Here is a 27056-nt window from a genome sequence, read left to right as displayed (position 1 = left end):
CCCCTTTGCTGAAAGCAGCTGTCTTCTCCTCCAAAACTTTTCCCAACACATACTTTTTTTTTTTTGCCCAGCTTTATACAGCACTCAGATACAACTCCAATTTGTTCTTAGTCTTGCACTTACTGTCTTGGATCCATGCATTTTAAGCCCTGATTCTGCAAACAGCTACACACACAATTAATATCATTCACACGAGTAATCCAGTTGAACAACATGAAGCTACTCGTACATGTAAAGTTATTCATAAGGGCAACTGTCTGCAGGACTAAAGTGTTTGTAACATTGGGGAAGCAAGGATCTGGCTAAACTACAGCCTGACTGCAATCTCACACCAGTATAAATCAAAAGCAACTCAGGCCTGATCTAAACACAGTTTTTGTACTGATTAAACTATTTCAGTTATGGGTGTTTTTTTTAACAAAATGATTAAATCAGTAAACCCCTAATGGGGACATAGTTTTACCACTGAAAAGGTGCTGTATAGGTTATTCCCAGAAATGGTGGGTAACAAGCTATAGGGACGAGGTCCTTTTTACAACTGCATCCACGCTGGTGATCAGTTGCCAGCCAATATAGTGAAAGCAGTACAAAAACTGCGTAGGCAAGTTCTAACTCCACTGAAGTCAAAAAAGTTAAACCAGAGTTAAGTGAAATCAAAATCAGACCTTTTGTGTTTAAAATAGTAGCACAGGTAATCATGTAATAATTAAACTAACTGAGGTTACTGAAAGAGAGAGGACACTATTGTACCAAAAATCAAATAACAAGCTTCTATACAGTTTTATGAGCTTTGTCTTTTGCAAAAGATATACTGAAAACAGTTCTCTTTCAGGGCTCAGTTTGTTCAGCTTTCACTCTGTGTGCTATACCAGCAGATACAAAAATAGCATCTCTGATTACACGAATCTGACACGACAATTCATCCAAAAAAAATGATTCACTCTTAAATAATTAACTACTTCTGGCAGATTCTCAAAAAAGAACAGTGCTTTCAGCCCTCATGAAAAGAGGCAGGAACAGAATGCAAAATTTGAAAACATTCCTGCAATTTATATTCCATTATGTTAAAAAATAAAGCAAAAAAGACTCATTAAAATCTTTTTTTTTTTAAGTTAAAAATTTTTAAAAGCCCATTGGAACTGATACAACTGTCCTGACCTCGCCGCTTATGTCTCCCTTTCAAAGAAAATAGAACGAACTGAAAGGAGAAAGTGAATCAGGCAGCCCAAATCTCTGCTGATCAACCAAATATACTACCAAAAAAACCCACGCTATTGCTTTTAAATGTAAATATGTTTAAGCACCAGAGGCTCACACAAGAGTAGCTTACCCACCACCATTAAGGACTGCATGTTTTAGAACCAGGCTTTTCCTATGCAGCTGTCAAGAGTAACTGTAACAGAAATTCTACTGGGTCCCAAATTTCTGGCTCTGATCCTGAACCCTATAACATCTGTGGGAGTTCTGTCACTGTCCTCGCTGGGAGCAGGTTCACTGACTTTAAACCTTTGTACTGAATCCCACTGCCCCAGACGTGGTGTTACCATGCAAGCATTAAAATCCAGAAGCCGCTGAACTCAGTGTGAAGACCCTCACTAGCTCCAATGGGCTTTGGATTGTAGCTTAAGTCCTTAAAAATTCATCTGTGATCTGGCACCTTGCTTTGCGGACAGTGGCAGCCAATGCTAGCGCCATGGGCAGGAGGAGCACACTAGTGGGTAAGAGACTCATGTGCATCTCAGTGGCTGCCATGAACTATACAACGGAACTCCTTATGTAATTTCTCTGATAAAAGCAGCTGTTTCTAGCTTTCAGAATGCAACCTGTGATTAAACCTGATAACAGTAATCACATGCCATATCATTTTGGTTTGGGGCAAGTTCCTGGACCTGTGCAGAAGTCCCGAGAGTTGCTGGGGCTATGCACAGTCACAATGATCGACCTGCATGGACCTGATTGCAGAGTCAGGGCCTAGGAATGCCTAGGACAGATTTTTTTAATTTAGGCTCCTAAATCCATATTGAGGCATCTAACTAGAACTGACCTGATTTTCAGAGACACCATGCTCCTGCAGCTGCCATTGACTTCAATGGGATTTGTGGGCCCTCAGCACTTCTGAAAATCAGGCATCTTCTATTTAGGTGCCAAAATTTGTTTTTTAAAGGGTAAATAATATTTACTGCTACCCAGAAAAGACTGTGGCCAACGGGACTATTTCATGTGAGCAGAACAGGCTGGCTGTGCGCCATGCTCCACACAGGAAGGAGTGAATAATTACAGTCAAATTAAATTAGAGACACTTTAAAACCAAAGTGCTAGAAAAACAACCTTAGCGTGATCAACATCAAAACCCTGCTGTTGGCACAAGCTATATAAATGTGTTTAATTATTTGAGGCCAACAAAAAACACTTACCTTGATGATCAGTTGTTTTGTTGATGTTTTCAGTTGTGAATGGTTACTTGTTACAAACATTTTCATCAGTAAATAAAATACTGATCTTTCACCACGAACCTTTTCTGCTTCCGAGACATCCTAAAAGAGTAATGGGTTTAAAACTCCCTTGTGTGGTAACACGGACAGGAATAAGTTACACTGAGGCAGCAGAATAGCAAAAACTCCTTTGCAGGCCATAGCTTTTTTGGGCTGGCCAAGTGGAAGTAGCGTGATTTGAACAAATTCTGCAACTAGTGGGTGTGCAAGAGGAGTGTAATAGCTTTTGAGCAGTGGAAAGAGTGTGTCTAATAGGAAAAACAACTAACAAAAGGGTCTAAATAGAGCAGTCTCTTCACCACACCCTTTAACTTTCACTCATCACCAATAATCCTGACATCACACTAATACTGACTCAAGGGGAAATAAATCCTTTTATCCCAGGGCTGAATTTAGCTCCTGAAGAAAGGGAAATCAGTGTAAGTTGCTTCTGTTCTGACAGGTGCCAAATTATTACAAATGTGCACTACTTTACTGCTTATTCTATTTTTCTGACCAACCCAATGTGAAAAATACAAAAACCCTGTGCATCACTGTTGAATGCGGCCTTCTAACTTTTCCTTTAAGCACTTGCCTAACACTAGTAGTGTGCAAAACAGAAAAATTACACTGCTGTTGAAACTGGCAAGAAGTAAAGGGTTTTTGCGGGTTTTTTTTGCCAGTTTCAAAGATCTTTCCTGCTCCCTCTTAAGTCTCTTCCCTATTCTCTATGGGAATATGGCTGAATATGATGGAGACTCTGTTATCATGGGGGGTTCCAACCAGGGCAGCATTGAGTTACTTCTTTCCCCCACTGCCAACTCTCACAAGGCAGGTTCAAATCCTTTCTCCAGCCAGCTGTAGGAGGCTCTCTTCCTATATGTGCCTGGAGTAAATGAGAAGAGAGGGGAGTTTGTGAAAGCCTCTACTTGCATAAGCAAGGAGCCACCTAGGGTAAGGTTCTTCTTCAGCAGGTGTTTAGAAGCAGCACCCTAGCATCCTGCTCATCTCCTTGATTTGCAGCCACAAAGATTCTCACTCTTGCCTCTGGGAGCAGCAGATTTTAGGATGCCCATTTTAACCCTTCATAGGAGAGGAGGGAATTTCTATTCCCATGGACAAAAGGCCCTAGACTGAGACTCTGCATATCTGATGTTGAGCCAATGATTCCTATTTGCAATAACGAGGGGCTCTTGCCTAATAGAAACAGATGCTGAAATGATAGGACTGGCACTAAAGACATGCAGCATCAGAGACAAAGACATGAGGGCAACTGGCAAAAGAAACAGATAAACATCTGCAATTCTCCTACCTGTACTCTGAACCAGGCAAATTTATTTGCCGGCAGTTCCAGGGCCACCTTCAGTATATGGTGCTGTAGAACAGGAGGGATCGCCTCTCGGAGTCCTTTTTCAGTGACAATACCTGGGGTTGGAAAACAGTTAGTAATAATATTATTTCGCATTTCTAGAGGAACTGTCATGCGAGGACCTCAGAGAGCTTCACAAACATCCATTATTTAAGCCTCAAAGCACTCTTATGAAATGAGCAAGCAAGAAATTCATAGATTTAAGGCCAGAAGGGACCATGATTAATATCTAGTCTGACCTCCTGAGTAACACAATCCAAACGACCTCACCTAGTTCACACTATAGGGATCATTAGGCCCACCCCTGAAAACACAGCCCGTCGGATTATCACGTAGTAACTGCAAACAGTAGTTTTCCACAGCAAGTGAAAAAGAAAACCCAGGTGCAGTTCAGACTGCAGTGGGAAATTTAGCGAAGACTCTGATATGGAATTTGACCGAGGAATTATACCCGTACTGTTACAAAATGTGCTGTGGCATATTTAGTAACCACAAGTGAACTCTGGGCTTACATCTCACCAAAAGTAGCTTTTTATCATTTGTTTGCAACAAGTTGTATTTTTCACCTAAAGCAAAAAACAGACTGAGATAGGATACTTAATTTTCCTAAATTAACCAGAGATCAAATTCTACCCATATAATTCACAAAACTAGTGATGCTACCATTGGCTCACTGAGCACAGACGTACTGGCGATACATTCCGCACTGTGGTAGCTGCCTCATATTTTAACTCCAGTCTGGTATGGGGTGAGCTCAGTGTTCTCTTTTCTTGTATTGTGTAATTTGTATATGGGACAGCACATTTAAAAAAGATAGCAGAACTAACAAAACTCCAAAGTTCCACCAGTGGCAAAACCAAACAATAAAGTGGGATCAGCTGTTAAACATACAGATTGTTACAAGTCAAAAATAGACTGCCTGTCTTCAGTCTCACGGGCAGACTGCTCAATTCTGTGCAGGAAGATGGGAGTTTTGTGACTAATTTTTAAATGTACATTGCTGCCACGAAATGTGAGGTGCTAAAATTTTATTCCTTCTGTCACATTATAACTAAACACAATACCAAGGGGTCATTGCCTTATCAAGATACATGTCCCTCCTTTAGTTTTTTGGAAAAATCAATCCATTATGATGCAAAAAATACTGGAACACACAGGGCACGTGATTTTGTGAGGCAGCCACAGAATACACTGACCATTGCAGTGCGCTCTGATTGGGGGAAGAGGGGAATGGCAAGCCCATGCATTAGTGTGTTTATTTTAAAGACTTTTGGCTCTTCTTTTCTTGACAAACTTTTAATTTATGTAACTCTTACTCTTATATACCTAACAAGGGACTGTACATAGTAAAGATAATTATTCTAGCTCTATGGGGTACAGAAAATTTACATACTTCTCTATTCAGTTTTGCTGCACAAAGAAACACGCCTTGGGCAACTGTTACATAGGAGACAAACTCAAACCATCTCATATTACTGTTAATAACTCTCCTATTATGATCTTCCCTCAGAAGCAACACCATGTAGAATTCCATCCCTCTTTCCTTGGACTTAAGGAAGCATGATTGAAAAAACAGCAGTAGAAGAAGAAAGGGTTACTTTTGACACTTCCAGAAGAGACCACTGCATTGATAAGTGATTTTTTTAAACCTCTAATGAATTACCCTGTCACTTTAAGAGATTGCAATGTTGTTGCAAATATGAAGAGTTCTAAAATAATTTATTTAGGTTGGGATTGTCATAGGGGCCTGCGGGAGTTAGACGCCCATATCGCATTGAAAGTCACTGGGAATTAATAAACAGCAAGTTTAAAACAAACAAAACGAAGTATTTCTTCACAGAATATACAGTCAACTTGTGGAACTCTTTGCCAGAGGATGTTGTGAAGGCTGAGACTATAACAGGGTTCAAAAAAGAAATAGATAGATTCATGGAGGATAGGTCCAGTGAATCTATCAATGGCTATTAGCCAGGGTGGGCAAGGATGGTGTCCCTAGCCTCTATTTGCCAGAAGCTGGGAATGGGCGACAGGAAATGGATCACTTGATGATTACCAGTTCTGTTCATTCCCTCTGGGGCACCTCGCATTGGCCACTGTAAGAAGACAGGATACTGGGATAGATGGATCTTTGGTCTGACCCAGTATGGCCATTCTTATGTTATGTTCTTATGAGTTAGGCACCTAGAAATTCCAGATTTTTGCAAGTAAATTTTCTGTAAACAACATCAAGAAGTAGATTAGAAGATTATTTTTAAAATTTAAAAATAGGAGTGGATGTGACAAAATATGTATGGAATTTAAGAAAAAAATGTCTTTTTCCTGTTGTGACGCTGGCAGACCAGGTACCAGCACTTGCCAAGTCTGAAGGCATCAGCTGAGCACTGACAAATTCATATCTGGAAACCAGACCTATATATTAGTATTGTTCAAGATAGGTGTTAGACTTGTAAGAATCTGTTTAGACTCTGTAAAATCTTTATAAATTGCTCCGCGCATTGATCTTACTTCTAATGTCTGTAACCATGCTATAAGGTAATATGAAAGTTTTGTTCTATAATTTTAAAAATGCCTGCTATGAACGTGTGAGCCTCAGCAGGAAGAGTGGTTCCCCCACCCACCAAGAAGGATTATCCAGGCCATCGTAGGACAGAAACTTTGTGGATTGCCCAATCCACCCATGAAGAAGTTATATGCAGGAGCTCTTGTCCCATCAGTTTAAACTCTGGGGGAAGGGCACATAAAGATGCTCTCAAGAGGAAGTGAAGTACTTGTGGCACCTTAGAGACTAACCAATTTATTTGAGCATAAGCTTTCGTGAGCTACAGCTTAGGCTCAAATAAATTGGTTAGTCTCTAAGGTGCCACAAGTACTCCTTTTCTTTTTGCGAATACAGACTAACACGGCTGTTACTCAAGAGGAAATGGTTAGCTCTTTGCTGTTTGGACTCTTACAAGGGCTGGAGCTAAGAAACAAAAGCAGAGATTCCCCAGAGTCAACCTAGGTTAGCCCTAAAAGACATAAATGGACAGATTACTACATCTCTGTCACCTTCTGGAACCACAGACTGTAACTCATTTGTGCTTATAAGTTGCCTGCTTTAATGTGTAAATAACCCTCTCTTTTTTCCCCCTAGTTAATAAATCCTTAGTTTATTACAGGATTGGCTACCAGGGTTGTCTTTGGTGTTAGATCTAAGGTACAAATTGATCTGGGGTAAGTGACTGGTCTCTTGAGACTGGGAGCAACCTGAATAGTTTTGATTTTTGATGTAAGTGACCATCCATCACTAAATCCAGCTTGCCTGGGTGGCTAGATAGACTGGAGTGCCCCAGGGGACTGCCTGTGACTCCATGGTAGCACTCTTACAGTGAAACAGGAGTTCACATTTGTTACTGGGTTGGAGAAATCTAATTATAGAACATAGCACCAGCTTGCCCTGCTTTTCTGACAGTCTGGCTGGCACTTACAATCGTTAACCACTCCAGACAGCGACACCCCTGTAACCCTTAATATGTATAGTTTTAAAGCTAAATCCTTGGAGCAGCGATCTTGTCATTTTACATTTGTTTGTGAAGTGCCATGCCCTGCATAAACAGCAAAACGAAATGGTAATGTAATGGAGAGTCTAAAACAGGTTACTCTTTTGAGAACACTTCTGTTCCTTTTTACTAAGTAGAAAAGCAATCAACCTCTCCTGCTAGAGGCTTTTAATGCTTTCATTAGCCAGCTGAAGAACATTTAAATACCCTTAACATACCTTTTAGCAGTTTGCTGAAATCAAAGTTGCTCTGAGCTACCAAATGGGGAACAACCTTCTGACAAAGGCATATGACCTGAAGTAACACAGCTTTCAGAAGAGTGGTCTCTGCATCATCTGAGCCTGAACACAGATAGAATTAATATATTTAGAATTAGTTTATTTTTCCTTCAGACAAAGGAAACCCACAATCTCGCAATGCTTTAACACAGTGATACTCCAACTGAGGCTCTCAAGCCACAAGTGGCTCTTTAATGTGTCTCCTGTTTGCAGCACACAATATTAAAACACTGTGCGATTTATTTATTAACCAGTCAGGAGGTTTTTACTATGTTATCAACCAATTAAATTATCAACTTGCGCTAAGTTATTAACATATTTGCTGTGAGAATAATATATTTTATTATGGTATATTTCAATATACTCACATACTAAATATTTCCCGTCATTCATACTACTGTGGCTTTTTTGGGTAACGTTGATTGCTAATTTGGCTCCTGAACCACAGAGGTCCGAGTATCACTGCTCTAACCCACACTGTGAATTATTATTTGTATTATCAGTAGCATCCACTAGGAGCTAGGCTCTGTCCAGCTGACTAATAAAAAGAAGCAGAACTAGGTGCATACCTCTTTTTCTGTATAAATATTTATACTTTTAAATCTGGATTAGTTTATCAAATTCTTACATGGGGAACTGTGATTTTTAAATCTGCCTGTAAAGTGCCCCACATATATGAAGATACAACCTCTTCCCTTAAAAAGCATACAGTCTATACCATCCATCGATCTCTAAAGTTGAATGTCAGAAAGAAATAGGAAAACAAAGAATCCAGCTAACCAATATAAATGCTTTTTGTCATTGACATTGGGTACATTGGTGTTGGATATGCAGTATATACTGGAAATGTATCACTATTTATTTCAGCTAAGGTTTCTCTCTCCCCAGCTGTTGTTTTTTAAAAAATAATCTCCAAAGATGAAGCCTTATAAGGAGACCACTGAGTGTCTGTAAGATGTGCAGCAGGTACAACAAACACCATCACTCACATACAGCAGCCATCCACTTAAAAGCAAAAGGCATTTCAGCAGCCTAAACTATTTTTCTGGTTTATTGACAGCTGAATTGATGTGAGGCTGCATAAAGGCAAATTGTTGTACAGCTGCTAGTGGAAGTAAATAAATACAGAGTAAAAATAGCTGACCAATTCTTTACAACATTTTTTTCCCCGTCGGCCAGCGTTTCCCAAAATGTGGAACATCCCCTCGCTCCCCCCTCCCCAAGCAGATGTGAAAGACTAGATGGGAAGATAAGGACACATCTCTCAACTGTTATCTATACTCTCAGTTTACAGTTTTTAAAAAATGAAATCTCTAGCTGTAATGGCTGCAAAGAAAACCTTGAAAATGTGACCTGCGAGTAACTGATGCAGCAGAGTCTGTCTGAGTTTGCAGAGAGCCTGAAACAACTGCTTTTTAGATGTGAACTGCCCAGTTTGTTACGATAGGTGCTAAATCAGAGGCCAGTCATGATACTTTAAGTGTCAATATTATTAACTGTTTCGCTGCTCACAAAACTGCTATGAAAGGAGAGGACATTTCATATTGTGAAGAGCTACACAAGCGTTTCTCTCATCATGGGACATGCCACCTGGGAGGGCACAAAGTAAGAATGGGTGCACAGAAGACATATCAATTAAGACATGTAGGCCATTAGCAATATTTGGCTAGGCTACAGAGGTCACGACTGGTTTCATTTTCCTGTAGAGGGACTCAGTTTTAAAAAATGTTGGAACACAGCTATAGACAAAGGTCCTTGCGAAAAGACCCAACTGACTGCATACCAAATACCAAGGATAAAATCCAGGCTCCAATGAAATGGTGGCAAAACTTCCATTGACTTCAATGGGGCCAAGATTTCACCACAACTGTTTATATACATATAGGATGTTATGCCTACAAATATTTTCCTACCGTGCTGTTCACTGGTTTCTGTGATCTCAGTCATTTCCTCCTCAGTGGAAATGGTGTCTTCCCTTCTTTCCTCATCATGTTGTTCTCTCTCTTGTTTTAGAAGTGACTGCCAGACCGCCACTATGCTGTTCATGTCGGGTAAAAGCTAAAGGCAATATATATATATATGTGAGAAAAAAATCAAAAGCTCTTCAGTGCTACACAATGCTGTAATGTTGCAAATATTCCTAACACTGAGAAGGAGAATTGCTTACACGATGCAATCTGAATACAGACTGAAATCAGATTTTTATTTTCAGCTCTGCAGAGAACATACATATGAAAGAAAAACACTGTATTAAAAATAGATATGAAAAGTTACCAAGTGCTTAGCATTTTTTGGCTGTCTGGATTTCAATGTAATAAACATTTTCAAACCAAGGACCAGTTTCTGCTATAGATCACCAGGGTGTAAATCTGGATGAACTCCACTGACTACAATTTACTTAAAGGGAGTGTAGAATTTGGCCCCAAATTATTAAAAAGCTGCTCTTAATTTTAATAGTTTTCCTCAGTACTAGCACACCAGCTGCCAATATTATTAATTCATTTTAGAACAGAATTTTTTTGGCATTTCCACTGACCAGATTTATTAGCTACCATGCTGTACTACAGCACTGGTTATTAACACTTAATAAAAATGTCTATAAAATACCTAGGAACTTTTATGTGCTTGGATCCCAGGATACAATAAATCAGGGGCAGAGTGCCCCAGTGCACTGGAGCAGTTATCTGCTGCAAATGTGTAATTCTAGGCCCCTTGTTGTTAATACTTTCTATTTTGTACCTTGCTAAGGGCTTCTCTGTACAGTTGGACAAATTCTTGCATCATCAATGGAGTGTAGATTTCTGACTTTTGCCATATTTCCTCATTCAAACAGTGCTCAATATTTTTCAGGGCTCTTCTCAAAATAGTTGACATAAGGGACAAGATGGTGTGTTTCACTGTTTTGCTGGGTAACTAAAAGAAAGAGAAGCTGAATTAACAAAGTTACAGTGCTTCTTCCCTATGCATTGTATTCAAACTATTTATTTTGGCGTATATGTCGAAATTTGTAAACAAAATAATTTTTTCTTAAAACGTGGGTTGGGTTCTTTTACCGCATGCATTCTCACTGCATGTGATAGAAGAAAAAACACCAGCCCTTACAGCCAGTGAGCATTTGCACAGCTGTAGCTTACAAGAAGTTAACAGAAGCAACGATCAGTGCGACTTAAATACATGTTTAAGTGCTTTCTTGAATTGGGGTCACTATTTGGAGCATTTGGCATAAAAACTGATAATTACTTGATTTTAAGTTACTTGGATGATCACCTTTCACACTCTTAACCCTAGGGAGGTTGTTTGGGAAAAGCCACCCTGAGACAATAAAACGCTTACATTTAATCCTTGGGTGAACATAGTTTTATTGCACACCACAGGAACTGTTGTTACCATCACCATAGAAAGCAATCTAGGGAGTGGAATAAACTCTGCAGTTTTAAAAGAGTTGGAAATCTCTGGTTGAGCCTCATAGATCTGAAATAAAAATGAGAGAGTTTAACCAAGACTGATGTAATCGTGCGGATTTGCAGCCAATTCTATAGAACACATTACAAACACAACATTATTTGTCAAAGGTTACTAACAACAGTACTAAATGTCAGGTTCCACACAAAGAGAAGGGCACTCGAAAGTTAACCACAGAGCATACATACTTAAAACACAGTCATTCTGCAACGAGGATTACTAAGGAGTAGTAGTATATCCTGCAGGGAATACATCAACTTTATGTTCAGTTATACAGGAAACCTGCAAAAAATTTGCCTATTATCCTTGGAAGCCCTGCTCTATTCAACAGATGGCACTGTATACCCCACTCAGCTATTTTAAGATAAAAAATACATAGGAGTATACAGCAAGGACAAAAGGATTCTCTAGCCATTTGTTGTTGTGTCTTGAAATCCAAAATCCTCACTGGGATTTTTCTCACAGACTGTAATGCCAACTCCTTCTCGTTCCCAGTTTAGCTAAATGTTTGTACCTCTTTCTACTCCCAGAATGGCCTTTTACCAAACGACCTTCTCACTCACTTTACAGCTACGCCTCTCAGAGCTGCCATGGCTCCGGGCCACGGTTCACTTTCCTCAGCGTTCACAGAAAACAGGGTGTGACTTTTTTCTTTACCATCTTCAACATTTATTTTACAGCACCCTGCCTCTTCTTTCCTCACAGAACATCAATCTCTGAAGGTATTTCAGAACCCTCCTGTCCTTCCTGTTTAGGTCATTTAAACCACAAAAGTTTACCTTCTCTGTAGCTGGGCCTTCGGATCTGGTTTGATTTTTAAAATAAATGAATTATTTAAGGGAAGTGCCTTGCTGCCTTTTTGGTGAGGGAACATCACTAACCAGGGTGTGTACACAGCTGGGAACACACTACACCTTCATCCACTAGAGCCTCAGCTTAGGCATGTTCTCCTCTGACACCAAATTACTGTTTCTTTCAAATAAGAGGCTAGATCCTCAGCTGGTGCAAATCAGTTTAGCTTTACTGAAGTCAACAGACCACCTTCAATTTACACCAGCTCAGGCCAAGATCTTCAATCTGAAGTCACACACAAAAAATTATTTCCACAATATAACTGACTGGGCCCATGTATTGCATGGCACTCCAAGAGCAGTAAGTTTTGCACCGGACTAACAGTACAGTACTTAGAACGTGCTGCAAGACCCAGCTGTAACAGGTGGAGTTAAGGGCAAATTATCCAATATAGCATTGAATTTCCTTGTTAAGTGGCTTTTGGTAGGCCACGAGTGTTTGAATTTTCTGTCATTTGTATTCCACAATCATACAAAATAATAGTACTTGTTTAAACAAAAAATTTTTATCTTTAAAAAAAAAAAAAAAGAAGCCTCAAAACCAGGCTTTTCCATAGACAGAAAGCACACATTTTTCATCTCTCTCTTACCTTTTTTAGCAATTTGATATTGTCTAACCAGGTGGACTTCAGTCTGGGAATGAAGGAATACTGGGTTTCCTTAAAGTATTTATTCAGTAAATCTGGGCACACTTTAAGAATATTCACCATAAGATCAGCAACCATCTCATCCTCTGTAGCAGTTTTTAAATTCAGCAGAAAGCGCAGAAGCACCAAATTTCCTCCTCTATAAAGACAAATTTTGGTGGGGGCAGAAGGGGAAGTCACAATTTTAATATTTTTAAGTACTCCACTAGTTCGGTAACTCCAGGATTAATAATGTTAAAATGCAAGAGGTCATATTCTGCTCTCCTCTCATTTTTGCTGGTGTAAATCCAAAGTGACTCCACTGACATTAATAGAGTCACTCTAGATTTATACTGGTGTAACTAAGAATAGAATATAGCTGAAGGTCTCTTACATAATGTACTGTAGCTAAAACAGAACCTCATCAACACAGTATCACTGAGACATTCCAAAAAATATTCTAAACAAATTTCACAAACTTGAAAACATAGAATTATAGCATTATATTAAACTGGAAAATATTTTTCTGTAGCACCCCCTTATGAAGATAAGGTTCTTTTAAAATCTGGTTTTCATTTTAAAATCTGTTCAGTCGTGGCATTGCAGATGGCTTCTCCTAAATGACCCCGAGCCAAGTGAGAATGTTGTAAATGCCAAGGGAACAGCTCTTCAAATTTTGCTCCTCCAAAGCAAGAAAACAATTTGCGTGAATATAAGAGTTATAAATGGACTTCAGCCACTGGTTTGTCTAACAATGAAGCACTACATCACTGTACCCACCTCCCTCCATGGAAACACAGAAGTTTAGATTATTTTCCCTGTTGTTCATAAACTGGATGCATAAGTATTTTATCCAGTAAGCCAACAGTGACTGTGAGACAAATGAAAAACCTGGTCAGGTGTTATGAACCAAATTCCGGTGCCACCGAAGTCTACAGCAAAACTCACATTAAATTTAGGGGGACAAGGATATCTATATGTAGTTCTACAAGCAGTAAGTTAAAACAGATACTTCGGTGTGGCAAGGTCTACATTAACAATTTCATCTTTGTTACTTTATGCTAACATAAATGATCTGAGGTCTGGAAAAAACACCTTACAATGAAAGACTTAAGGTACTTAATCTATTTAGCTTCTCAAATACCTGATGGTTAAGAGGCAACTTAATCAGAGTCTATAAGAAGCCCTGCAGTCTATAAATCACAGTCTATACTTACCTGATTCTAGAGGGATCTCTAATTTAGCAGACAAAAGTATAATGAGATCCAATGGCTGGAAATTGAAGCTTAAAAAATTCCAACGGAAAACATTTTTAAACAGGGAGGGTAATTATTAGAACAGATGCCTAAGGGATGTGGTGGATTCTCCATTACTTGAAATCTTTTAATTGAAATTGGATGTCATTCTAAAACATATGCCCTTAGTTCCACCCAGTTATTGAGCTCAATCCAGGAATTACTGAAAATCTATGGCCTGTGTTATCATGTGGTCAGACTAGATGACTAGAATGGTACCCTTCTGGCCTTAAAAATCTATGAAATACAGACTGGAAACCCAATACCCCCACCCCCCAAATATATATACAGACAAAAAAGCACTGGTAATTCACCTGCCAGACGTGCCAAGGCTTCGATCATAGAAATTAATGCCATGTTTCAGAGAACAACACAGGTCCATTAAGAAGTTATGAACCAGTTCTCTTACCACGACCTTTCCTGCCTCTTCAGGATCTTGAGTAACCTACAAAGTACACGAGAATTGTGAAAAACAAACATTTTAATTGTTAGTTTAATGAAAAGAAAATCTTACAACAAATTCACTTTTATCTGTATTTTATACAGCTTGATTTATACACAGACAACTCCTACTTCACTCATTTTATTTTTTGGTTAAGTTAACAAGGAAAGTTTTAACCTGTGTATTAAACACATTCAATAATATAGGATTCCTTCTATTCATAGGACTCAAATTGCATACCTTGGGAATGTTTTTATTAATCACAGGGCATTTCTTGGGCTTTCTGGCAAGAAATAGGGACAGTAAAAAGAACCAGGCCAGATGAACAAAGAGAAAAATTAAGCAAATAGAGATGCAAGTATCTCACTTTTATAAAGGGATTATGGCCAAACAATGTGCTGGCACCATAAAAATTAAGATTTCAAAATTAATTTGAAATGTCTACTTTCAGCCTTACTACTAAGAATCAGTGCAAGAAAGCTGTCATAGAAATCACAGACGCTATCAGCATGAAGCATACAAAACAAACATGTTCCTTGGACCAATTCTGGGTCAAGATGTTGGCCACACCAAGAACAATTTTAATACAGCACATGAAAGATGGATAGCTACCAATGTCCTGCACATGTTAACTCTCCAGGGATGAAAAAAGCATGAATTCCATTACAGATACAGCAAAAAAATGAGAGACCAGACCAGGTCAATGACTGATTACTTTAACTCTTTTGATATGGCAGAGTTTAAGACTTCTGCAAATGCAAAATTCATTGTCAAGTTGTTGTTGGGAAATCACTGACAAAGCAGCAGTTTGATCCACACAACAACAGTATGAATAATTCACAGCTGAAACGCATGTAGAGTCATACGTGTGCATGGCTCTGTACTAAACACTTAACGGAAACAGGTCCTTGCCAGGAGTTTACAGGCTTCTTATAACCTGAACTAAATATACAGTAGGTACCAGGATAAGAGCTGACAAAGCGACAGCCCATTAATGGTAGAAGTTTTCATGGAGAGAGTTGGTCTTTTAAAATCTATGGATACTGATCTAAAGGCCTGATACAAAGTCCATCAAAAGCAATGGGAGTCGTTCGTTCCATTCCATAAGCTTCCCATAAGGCACTAAGACAATTTAGATACCCCACATCTCAGATATTTCCATTACACAAAAGTGGAACTAAAAGATAACAACACGTGCAATTCTTGTTATGCAGAGTAAAAACAAAGTGACGTACGCAGCAGCAATGCAGTGCTAGCAGGTATTAAGTTTGAGAAGAATGACTCAACTCATTAAAGACAGTTTTATACAAGCGTGACTTCATTTGCTGATGGAAGCAAGAGCAGAGTGAGGCCGAGAGACGAGATTGCTCTTTATTCTGGGGCATTATTTCAGAGTCAGCCCAGTCTGATGTATGGAGACTGGGTACCTGGAAAGGGTATTGAGAGAGGCACTGCACATTCTAGCCTTTGCTCTCTCCTACTCCATCTTGCCCTAATGCAGGGAGCAAATTCTTCCTGACAGCCAAGCAGAGAAGAATGCTGAAGTATCAACATGCCCCAAAGGCAGCACTTCTGCTCTGGAGCTCCAGAAATTGGGAGACAGAAAAGAGAGCCCCCCACAGCAGCATGAAGGTAATCAGAAAAAAGGGGCAGCCCTACTGCCACTCGTCCTAGGACTGAAGAACTAGTACTCCAGCCCAGGGAAGTCACTTGTTGGTTTCTTTAAAGCAGCGTATAGCCTGGTTCTCTCTCCTCTTCTTGGGATCATAAATAGGGGGAGCCCTAGCCCCACCTGTCTATTTCTCCTGTTTGTAAGCTGCACAGATTCGAGCAAGGAGAGTGAGGAAAGAGGTACAGGAAAGGGAGTCAGGAGAAACATCTCACAAAAGAAATTACCAGACCTTGACATCCTCAGTCCTGACATCGGTAATCCCATTCCAACGGTAAAGAGATGCAATGTGACTTAACACTTCCACAGTAAAAAAGCGCACCTTCTGCGTCTTACTGATACTTTTATTTTGAACCACCTGAAAAAAATAAAAAGAAAGTCGTGTATTGCAAATTACAACAAAATGGAAAATAATCATCTCCATCACACCTTGTACTCGTATTGCTTTTGCGCAGCTCCCTCTCCTCTACTAGAGTAAAAGTGTTTCCCCTTTCCTCCTTGGCTTGGGGAAGCAGCCCTCTCCCACTGCGCCTCTTCCTTCTTGGCTAGTGTACCGCGAGCAGCCTCTCCTATTACAATCTACTTTAAGCACAGAGCATATTAAGAAGCTGCCTGCACCTCTGGAATGCCAAAACCCCATTAGCTCCAGACAAGGAACTGGAAAGCTGTTAAAAAAACTGGCAGAGCTTGCTAGCTATGGAACCTGAAGAGGAGGGAGTGTTAGCTATACATGGAGTTTGTGTCTGTTGGAAGCTCTACTCTGAATATAGGACCTGACAAAATCCACTGGGGGAAGCTGGCAAGAGTTGTTACCAGAGTAATCCAATGAATGCACCAAGCAGATGTTAGCAATGGCGACTGGTTTGTTCCAGGCTAAGACATAAGCTTTGCAGAATCAGACTCTTCTGCAGCTCTACAGGACCTGAGCTTCAATCACACCTTCAGGGACACGTCTGACTTTTGGAGAACCAAGAGTTTTGGTTAAGCAAGATTTGGATAGCTGAGGCTTGTTTGTAGCTTCATTTTTTTATTCCTGTTTTCCTTGTTAAATTGTAAACCTCATGTATGATGTTATTAACACAACCATGATACATACCAGAATAAGATATGCAACACAGATAAGCTAACAATGCAGGAGAAAAATTCATTTCTGGAACTCCCTGATTTCTAAGGTCCTGATTTTGCAATCACGATGCTAGCTTTTTTAAAGTTTAATTTAATGTAAGCAAAAGCACAGTTTTCATTTATATGGTCAGTTACCCTTTCCTGTTAGGTTTCTTCCATATGGAAAAGGGACAGAAGGGGCAACAGAGCTCAAAATGTGGAAATTGCTGATACACAAGGGGATGTGACCAAAGCAGCTGAAGACAACTGATTCTACAGCAATTCTCAATTACTTCTGTTATCAGGCTTCCATAGCAGCCTTGATGTAACTTAAATCTGCTTTCCCCACCCCATGATAGAACCAGACAACATGACACCCCATCACAGAACCAACTTCTCCCTTCTCTTTCAATGGGTTTACGTTGCACATGGAAAGTAGTCCTCCCTGCAGCAGCTTTCCTGGATGCAGCCCTGGGTTTTAACTGGAAACCTTCATTATAAAAACCACCATTTTCCTCTTTCCATCAAAAAACAGCTTTGCCTGGCAGACAACTTCACTAGCCCCAAATCAGGAGACTCCCAGTGTCAACAGCAAGTAGATCCAGACCACAACAGTTATCTCTAGTCAGGAGGTCAGGATGAGGGATGCTACAGAACCCTATCAAGACTATGTCTTTAATTGGAACCTATGGTAAAGGTGCTTCACCCACCAGACAAGGACAATTCTCTGCACCCCATTTGCCCCAACAGCTCCCAATATGAAAGCAACATAAAATCTCTACTCCTTCTGGAAGTGAGGCAGTGTGTTCAATAGCTAGATTTTCAAAGTAAGAGTAATAACTTATTGTGGATATGCCACCCCACTTCTCCAGGAGGTAAATGAGATGGGATGTGTGAGAAACGTTACATACAAGCAGTAATTAGCTTTTAAATTCAGCAGCTTGGTTATTTCATTTAAAATTCTACTTAAAAAATATCACATTACAAGCTTTAGCCCTGAGACAATTTTATGGCCAAGATATAAACCCCCGATGAACAAGCTCAGCAACAGAAATGCTGATGATCCTTTGCAGCACAGTGCCAGAGTAATAAATAGGTGTATATTCTTTGGGATTGCATTGTAAAGCTGTCTTCACTAGCAAGAGAAACAGAAAGCAAGTGACAAAGCCATTTCAAGGGCATATCAGACCTTTGTTCCCAGCGTGGAAAGCAGAAGATTGATAGCAGAAACTTTATCTTCCTTTAATCCAGTCCTAAGAATATCTGGAATGAAATCTAAGAACATATTTCAAATGTTAGAGTCGTGATCTGAAGACAAGCAGCATTTGAATATGAAATTAATTTCAGGGGATTTGTACTTGTTTGTCTACAATGTCATGTCACTCATCTCTGTGTTGTATTTAAAGATGAACAAAAATACCAGTATTAGCATGCATGGTGAATAGATAATACAGTGATAAACAAACTGCTGTGACATTGCCTTTTATGAAATACTTATTGTAAGAATTATTAGCCAGTTAGCTCAGTTATTATTATTCAATATTTATATTGAGCTAGCGCCTAGAGACCTCAACCAGGTCAGAGCCCCACTGTGCTAGGCTCTGTGTAAATATATAGTTAATGACAGCCCCAGCCCTGAAGGACCTACAATCATTGAAGTCAATGGGATTAATTATAGGATCTGATCCAAGGCCCACTGAAATCAACAGGAGTATTCCCTTTAGCTTCAATGAGCATTGGATCCAGTTCTTAGTATGTTAAGTCAAGTGCATAGATAAGTCTTTTCAGACGTAGACCCTAAATTAGCTAAAAACCCTGATTCCATCTCTATTGCAGTTCTGTGAGCTATTCTATGTGGGGCTAGTACAACCACCCCTTCCTCAACATCTGGGGGTTGTACAAACACCCTCTGATGGCACTTCCCTGCAGAAGCCAAATGAAGGGCTTAAGGGGTCCAGCAGCAGTGGCCATTTGACCCAAGAACAATCCATTCAGAGGGCTTACATGGGCCTTGCACAGGCTGTCTACACAGGAATTAATTTCACTGTGTTCAAAAACTAGATCTTGCCTGATTTTTAAATATTTAACCTTAAAAGAAGGCAGCACATCCAATGTTATTACATTATGAACAACTTTTAAAGCCATAAAGTCTCCTCTGTCTTCTGATCTTTGTGGTTCTGAAGGTAGTATAAGTTTATTTATCATTAACTGGGTCATCTAGGCCTTCCTATTTATCATGCAGTCTCTTTGCAGTCAGCATAAACAATACCATCACCATTATTTTCAGCCAGTACAGCCAAGTGTTTTGGAAAGCATAAGCTTATTTAAAGTCAATTTTTAAAAATGAATTTCCTTTGTCTTGTCAATGCTATGTAATTGGTTCATATTTTTAAACATCACCTTTAAAAGACAATCCTTTAACAAAAGCAGCAACTGTGAAGTACCTTTTAACTCTAGCACTTGTACTAGGATTGTGTTGTCACCAGCAATTAAAAAGGAGAGAGCAAACTGAATATATGCCATACGGACATCTGGTTTCCCCTAAAAGAAAATTAAAAGACACTTTTAGCATATAGCTTGTACACAATTGCAAAATTATTACAGCAGCAGTTGGTTATCATAAAATATGTAATAAGTTGTATAGATATGTTTTATATAAACACATCCGCAGTACATTAATCTGAAAAACGACATGAGTTTGTCAATCACAGTCTATTAACCTTTCATATCTTAGCATCTAGTTAGAAAGGCTGGTTGATTCACTAATTTTTCAATTTTGAATACCTGGGCTCGGTCACAAATGATAAGTGGTTTGGTGGCCAGACCCTAATCCCCATTTGCGCATATCACCAAACCACCACAGATTGTTGCGCTATTCAAGACAACTGGCTGTCTCATAAGACAAGCCAAGGACCTGACTAATAGGGTGCTGTTGCTCAGGACCAATTTGTATTGGCAATGCTACTGAAACCGACAAGAGTTCTGTCTCCATAAAGGCCACAGGATCTGATTGTAAATTATGATTGTTTTTAAGGATTAATTATTTAACTTCCACCTAGAAAATGAAATCCCTAGCCTGTTAGTGCAGTGTTTCTCAACCAGGGGTACGTGTACCCTTGGGGGTACTCAGAGGTCTTCCAGGGGGTACATCAACTCATCTAGATATTTGCCTAATTTTACAGCAGGCTAAATAAAAAGCACTAATGAAGTCAGTACAAACTAAAATTTCATAGACAATGATTTGTTTATACTGCTCTGTATACTATACACTGAAATATAAGTACAAAATTTATATTCCAATTGATTTATTTCATAATTAAATGGTAAAAAAGGAGAAAGTAAGCAATTTTTCTGTAACAGTGTGCTGTGACATTTTTGTATTTTGATGTCTGATTTTGTAAGCTTTTAAGTGAGGTGAAAACTTGGGGGTACACAAGACAAATCAGACTCTTGAGAGGGGTACAGTAATCTGGAAAGGTTGAGAGCCACTGCGTTAGTGTATGTCATTTAAACTATATGTAAAAATCCCCACATAAAATATAATTACTGGAGTACAATGTGAAAGAACTTCCCCTTTAAAAGTGATTTGCAAAAAGGGGGAAAGAAAAGAAATAGCAGTGGGGACATGAAAGATTTTGGGAGTTTGTTGGTTTTCTGCCTGATTTTTACGTTAGAAGTTCAGGTCTGGTCTACGCTGAGACACTACTACAACTAGAGAACTAGTGAAATGATGACATCACAATGGAGTGAAATCTGAACAACTGAGACGAGGAGGAATTTTCAGGCATGTCTGAAACTCTGTTTTGGTTAATAATATCTAATTTACTCCCATGACTAATGAACACATTGTTAAATGAATATCCTGGATAAAGATTTAACACCCAAGTCCTTCAATTAAGATGTGAGAGTTCACAAAGGCAGCAAAACCAGGGAACACCAGACTTGACACTCCTGATAATTTAACATAAAAAAAACCCAACCTATTTTCCCCTAAAACCATTAGTTACAATTTCCAAATCAGAGTGTAGTTTTTTCATAAATATTGGGTGAAATCCTGGCCCCACTGAAACTGATGGCAAAACTCCCACTGACTTCTACAGAGCCAGGATTTAACCTGCTAATTTTAGAACTGGACAATTTACACCCCTCTGAAACATAAATTAAAAGCATTAAAACATTGCCTTTGCCTTCATTCCATTCTAGCCTTAAAAGGTCTTGTCTAATGGCAGTTCTGTCCTATGGCCACCAAACCACATAATAAGCCATGATGCAGTTTCATAACAAACTAGGCCACCCAATACTATGGCAGCAAAACTCAACCTGTTTTCCCCCATGGCATTATAATCTTCAGGCACTCCACTTCATCAGGGTAGCAGAGATCAAGCAGGTATAGAAATGAAATGAGCACCTCCCAGGTGCCAGGACTACGTTATACAAGATCTCCCATAATGACAGACACTTATAAACATCCATGACCCCTGGGTGTTTCCCATTTAAGTGAATGGGAAACTCTTCAGAGATCAGCGCTAGTACCTATTATAAACAATCAGACAGAAAAGGGGAAGGAAGAGGTGGAGAAGCAGTAGTGCATGAAAATACAGTGGAGTCGCATTTGCAAGTTTATTTTAAAAATTTGCAAAAGTAAACCGAAGATACCTCCATGCCAGATCATCTGACCCCTGCAGAAACTTTGCTCACTTTACCTTCTTATCTCTTTTCTTCACTAATCCAGGCAGGAATTTATTATTAAAATCAAAATGGCTATAGACATCCCTTGCAGAGTCTGGCCCCTGTGCCACCATGGCCGACAGCAAGGTGAGGCATACTCGAGTCATCCTACATGAATAAATAGGGGAGAAAATGCATGTTATTGAAGGAAAGATGGTTACACAGACATTATAATGTGAGAATTTATACCTCTCAAATCATCCAGCCACAACTTCCACCAAAGTCAGTGGGAAATGCAGGCACAGAGCAGCACTCTGAGTCTGTCCCAATGTGAGTAAGCAAACACAGTGGGGAAAGCTAAGCTCTAACCACACTAAACCTGATCCTGTATTCCTGCTGCATGCAAAGCTCTCACAGTCCATGGGAGCTGCGGCTCAATAAGGAATGCAAGATCCAGCATCTTTACAAAGCAACCACTGTTATTAATTTAGGCAAAATGCACGTGACTTTTTCCTAATTCACACAGAATTCTGGCCAATCTTATTTTCATATTGTCTGTTTTAAAATGTGTTTTTCTCAGATCAAGGCCCTGAGCCTGCAAATTCTTATGCATGTGCTTAACTTTAGTCTGGGGAGCAATGTCACTGGAACTACCCCTGGCAGGAAAGTTAAGCACCAACGTAACTGTTTATAAGATCAGGGCCTTAATTCATTCCTACAGAATTGTTTGTATTATTATTTTCTGTTAAAGAATGCAGAAAAAGAGCTGTGTTCCTGTCACTGGATCAAACCCTGAGGTCCTTACTCAGTTTTCGTTTAAATTTTATATTCAGTCCTTACTCACTCACTCGAGTGGAAGTCTATCTGAGTAACGAAAGGAAAAAGTCAGAGGTACTGATGTAGAGGGAGTAGGCACAAAGGAATTTACATCTACATTGTTCCTATCTACTCAGCTTACACACACAAATATACCGGGAGGTTGATGTTGATTTTCCAGAACAAGGGGGAGAGCGCAAGAAATGAAGGCTCCAATCCCTGCATCCACTGATGTCAACGGGATTTTGCTGTTAACTTCAAAACTGGGGCCATAAGGGCCTGATTCTGCAGACCTTACTGATGTGCGAAGACATGCCATTATTAATGGCTGCAGGATCAAGCCCTAAAGTTCCAATATTGAAACGTTATCATTCATAAAAAATCTTGAGGAGGAGATGCATACGAACCAGAGATCTTGCCTTCATATGCCACAACAACATGACCTCTTTATGCTTCAGCTGGACAACACATGTTCTCAGCAAATTATTCTAATCATTATATTCTATGCCCGTTTGGTGCAACTGGCACATGAAAATAATTGTTTTGTGACTGCCAAACTCCTGGGCCTTTCCATTTGGCCAATGTAGCTACTAAAAGTCAAAACACCCGATCTGAAATTCAACAGAGCAGTTTCCCTTAGGCAAGCTCTGGAAGGATTTCTCCAATAGCTGTATTTTGGGGTCATTACTATGAGGGTACATTATTTTGTTGGTACTGTTATTGGAGCCATGTTGATCCCAGGATATTGGAGAGACAAGGTGGGTGAGGTAATATCTTTTATTGGATCAACTTGGGTTGGTGAGAGAGACAAGCTTTCGTGCTTACACAGAGCTGACAAAGAGCTCTGAATGCCACAGACAGGGTCCCTGAACCAATAAGCACCTTCCCTCATCCAAATGACATACTGGGATGTAAAGCAAGAACCACCCTCCAAACCTCAACTGCCATGGAGGGACAAGGCAGAAGAAATGGTTGTTGAAGTACCTCCTGTGGACTTAGGTTATAAATAAATTAAGAAATAAATTCAATCAAAAAAATTAGTTGTCACATTTAAGAGACAGGAAAAGGTATCTAAGAAAAGTTGGGCTGATGGAGAAATTCTATTACAAATGTGACAATATTTTGTGAAAAGACTAGGAAAAAGAAGCAACAATCAAACTCAACATTTCTTGCCATCAGCATGGTACAGTAACTCCTCACTTAAAGTCATCCCGGTTAACGTTGTTTCATTGTTATGTTGCTGATCAATTAGAGAACATGCTCGTTTAAAGTTGCCCAATGCTCCCTTATAATGTTGTTTGGCAGCTGCCTGCTTTATCCACTGCTTGCAGAAAGAGCAGCCCGTTGGAGCTAGCTGGTGGGGGCTTGGAATCAGGGTGGACCAGCAGCCCCCCTATTATCTCCCTGCTCCCCTAAGTTCCCTGTGCGGCAGCCACCCAGCAGGCTATCAATTGCTGGCAGTTCAGCTGTCCCTCCCCCACTGCCATGTGTTGCTCCCAGGAGCCTCCTGCTTGCTGTGCAGGGGCTGGGGAAGAGGGGAGCTAATGTCAGGGTGTTCCACTCCCCCCTGTTCCTGCCCCTCGCTTACCCCATCTTCCATAGGGCGGGGGTGGGGGGGACACACGACAGGGCTCAGGATGGAGGGAGCCTGCTGGCAGCAGGGGCTGTAGGTTAGGGTTACGGTCAGGGTCAGGGTCACTTGCTGATCTACTTAAAAAGGCAATGTACTTAGAGTGGAGTCAGCGTACTTAAAGGGGCAATGTGCATCTCTCTCTCACACAAACAGGGTGTGTGTCTCTATCTGCCATGCTGGCTCCCCTCCCTCCATCTGTGCTGCCTTGCAGAGCGTGAGGCTACATTAACAATGTGTTAACCCTTGAGGGCTCAGCTGTTCTAGTTCATCATTTAGCAGTAAGACATTCCCTCGGAAATATCCCACCCTCTTCCACACTCTGACTTCACCACCTCAACCAAGCTTCACAATCATCATTGCTGCGTACAGTATTAAATTGTTTGTTTAAAACTTATAGTGTGTGTGTGTGTGTGTGTGTGTGTGTGTGTGTGTGTGTGTGTGTGTCTTCTGTCTGGTGAAAAAAATCTCCCTGGAACCTAACCCCCCCCCCATTTACATTAATTCTTATGGGGAAATTGGATTCGCTTAACATTGTTTTGCTTAAAGTCACATTTTTCAGGAACATAACTACAATGTTAAGCGAGGAGTTACAGTATTCTGCTCAGCTTCGGTGAGCAATAGAAAAGGAAACCTCTCTCTGCGCCTCCCTGGCACCTAAAGCAGTTTCATACCACAAATGACGTAGTTAGGGTAAACAAAGCAAGCCGAGGAAGAGAATGGAAAATTACAGACTCAGCTAAAGTCAAGTGCAGCACTACTCCCTGCAGCATTCCTGCGAACACTTATGTGTATGTGCCTAAGTTTATACGCTGTGAGCAGTCCTCCTAAAGTCAGTGGGACTCTGCACATTGCAAATAGTTCAGCACATGCTTAGGTCTTTTTGCAGGATGGTGGCCCAAGGCAACATATTGCGACTGTGTCAGAGCAACCAACACAGGTTCTCCCTCTGGTATGCAGTAGGCTTACCGGTGACTTTCAGAATACAAAGCAGCATAGATTAATCTCATGTAGCTATTAATCAACTTCTTTACTATGTTCATCCCCACAACAGAAAAATGGGACAGGTCACTTGCTGTTCTCAATAAGATGGCTTCCAAAGCTTGAAAAATTAACAGCATCTGCAAAGTTCAGAGATATTTTAAAATATTGTTGCCATTACTTTCCTCAAATATCCCTATGCAAGCAAATATAAATTAGAAAATTAGAACAGTAAACATAATAAATAATAAGTAACTGTGCAACAAGAGGAAATGCTTCCAAATGTGAAACTCAAGGTAACACACACTGATTCTCTTCCAGATGGTTAACACTGAAATAATATGCTTGGACAGAGGCTTCCATATTATGGTCTATGGATCACTACTGAGCAGCAGAGACGTGGCTGGTCACATGGTACCAACTCTTCTCCTTGTTTCCAGCTGCAAAAGTCATGAAATTCAGTGTTGACAACAGCAAGACAAAGTACATCAGAGAGAATCATTTGAACTACTCACACACTTACTGTATTCTAAAGTAGTTGTAACCAGTAAAGATTAAGACCTAGGCCTCAATATGGACAGCACAATTAAAACACCTGCTCATAGTGCAGCAGCATTCAATAAAGGAAACAAGATACTGGGATGCATACATGGACAGAATGGAAAATAATACTCAAATATACAGTAGAACCTCAGAGTTACGAACTCACTAGTCAACCACACATCTTATTTGAAATCGGAAGTACACGATCAGGCAGCAGAGACCAAAAAAAAGGCAAATACCATACAACACAGTACTATGTTAAATGTAAACTACTAAAAACTAAAGGGAAAGTTTAAAAAAAAAATTTGACAAGGGAAGGAAACTCTTTCTGGGCTTGTTTCATTTAAATTAAGATGGTTACAAGCAGCATTTTTCTTCTACATAGTAAAGTTTCAAAGCTATATTAAATCAATGGTCAGTTGTAAACTTTTGAAAGAACAACCATAACGTTTTGTTCAGTTACAAACAACCTCGACCCCCAAGGTGTTCGTAACTCTGAGGACTACTGTAATGCCATTATATACAGAGCTCAAAAACTATACCTAAGCCCAATACTGCACTGAGCTCCTCACAGTGAAACCCTGCATACACACACAACCCTACTGCTGCATCAGGGCCTTACAAATCTCAAACTCTGTGTGTTATTAGTAAGTGGAAGAATATCTACACAGCAAGCAGCTAACAAAGCAAGATACGACGTATACGTAGTTTTGCTGTTATGCAGACAGAGAGGATACTTTATTAAAGAGATTGTTTATTGAAAGTTAAAAGGGGCTCTATCAACTTTAATCAGTTGTAAACAAACACTTCTTTACCTAAATTACTAATAATGCCTCAGATAATTAGCGGAAAGAGAGCTCTATAAATCCAGTTTATTGGTCACTATTTACACTCTTGTTTATGTTTTGCATTTCTCTCAGCTCAGACAATAAGTTTTACCTTCTGGTTCTTAATGCTGCAATAGCTGGATATCAAACTCTACAAAGGAAAGCTTATTTATCTAAAAACAAATGCTTTTATTAGATTTGTGTGTGCGCAAGTGTGCATAAACTTTTCTGTTGGTCTTGAGTTTTATAAAAGATTTTCTTAACAAAATTCAAAGGCCCCAATACTACAGAGCTTGACTTCAATGGGACTATTCAGAATACATTAGGTTTAGCACATGTAAGAGGCTTTGCAGGACGCCTTTATGTTTTATGACAAAGTTATAACGCCACTGCCAACTTAACAACCGATTTTTCTGCTCCTCAGATCTCCAAATAAATGCTTTTATTCTGTGTTTATACTACAATTATTAAATGTTCTATTCAAT

General features: G+C 39.7%; 1 protein-coding gene across 2 annotated transcripts in view; it reads right to left on the bottom strand.

Annotated features, from left to right (window-relative positions):
- The window catches only part of URB1 (URB1 ribosome biogenesis homolog), a 70628-nt gene that overhangs the window by 41512 nt on the left and 2060 nt on the right, over positions 1-27056 (bottom strand). For both annotated transcript variants that reach the window (XR_005226260.2, XM_037905183.2), the window contains exons 3-15: positions 25190-25341; positions 21810-21942; positions 19551-19647; positions 18296-18381; positions 16235-16360; positions 14206-14336; positions 12561-12756; positions 10991-11128; positions 10397-10570; positions 9571-9715; positions 7598-7720; positions 3784-3896; positions 2415-2534 (exon numbers count right to left, since the gene is read on the bottom strand). Coding sequence is in view for 1 of the 2 variants with exons in the window: in XM_037905183.2 (XP_037761111.1) it covers positions 2415-2534; positions 3784-3896; positions 7598-7720; positions 9571-9715; positions 10397-10570; positions 10991-11128; positions 12561-12756; positions 14206-14336; positions 16235-16360; positions 18296-18381; positions 19551-19647; positions 21810-21942; positions 25190-25341 (1734 nt within the window). In the remaining variant the exon portion in view is untranslated. The remainder of the gene's footprint in view (positions 1-2414; positions 2535-3783; positions 3897-7597; positions 7721-9570; positions 9716-10396; positions 10571-10990; positions 11129-12560; positions 12757-14205; positions 14337-16234; positions 16361-18295; positions 18382-19550; positions 19648-21809; positions 21943-25189; positions 25342-27056) is intronic.

The sequence above is a fragment of the Chelonia mydas genome, chromosome 1 (genome assembly GCF_015237465.2).
Source record: "Chelonia mydas isolate rCheMyd1 chromosome 1, rCheMyd1.pri.v2, whole genome shotgun sequence".
In the NCBI taxonomy this organism is placed as follows: domain Eukaryota; kingdom Metazoa; phylum Chordata; order Testudines; family Cheloniidae; genus Chelonia; species Chelonia mydas.
This window is presented reverse-complemented; position numbering and strand designations above follow the sequence as displayed.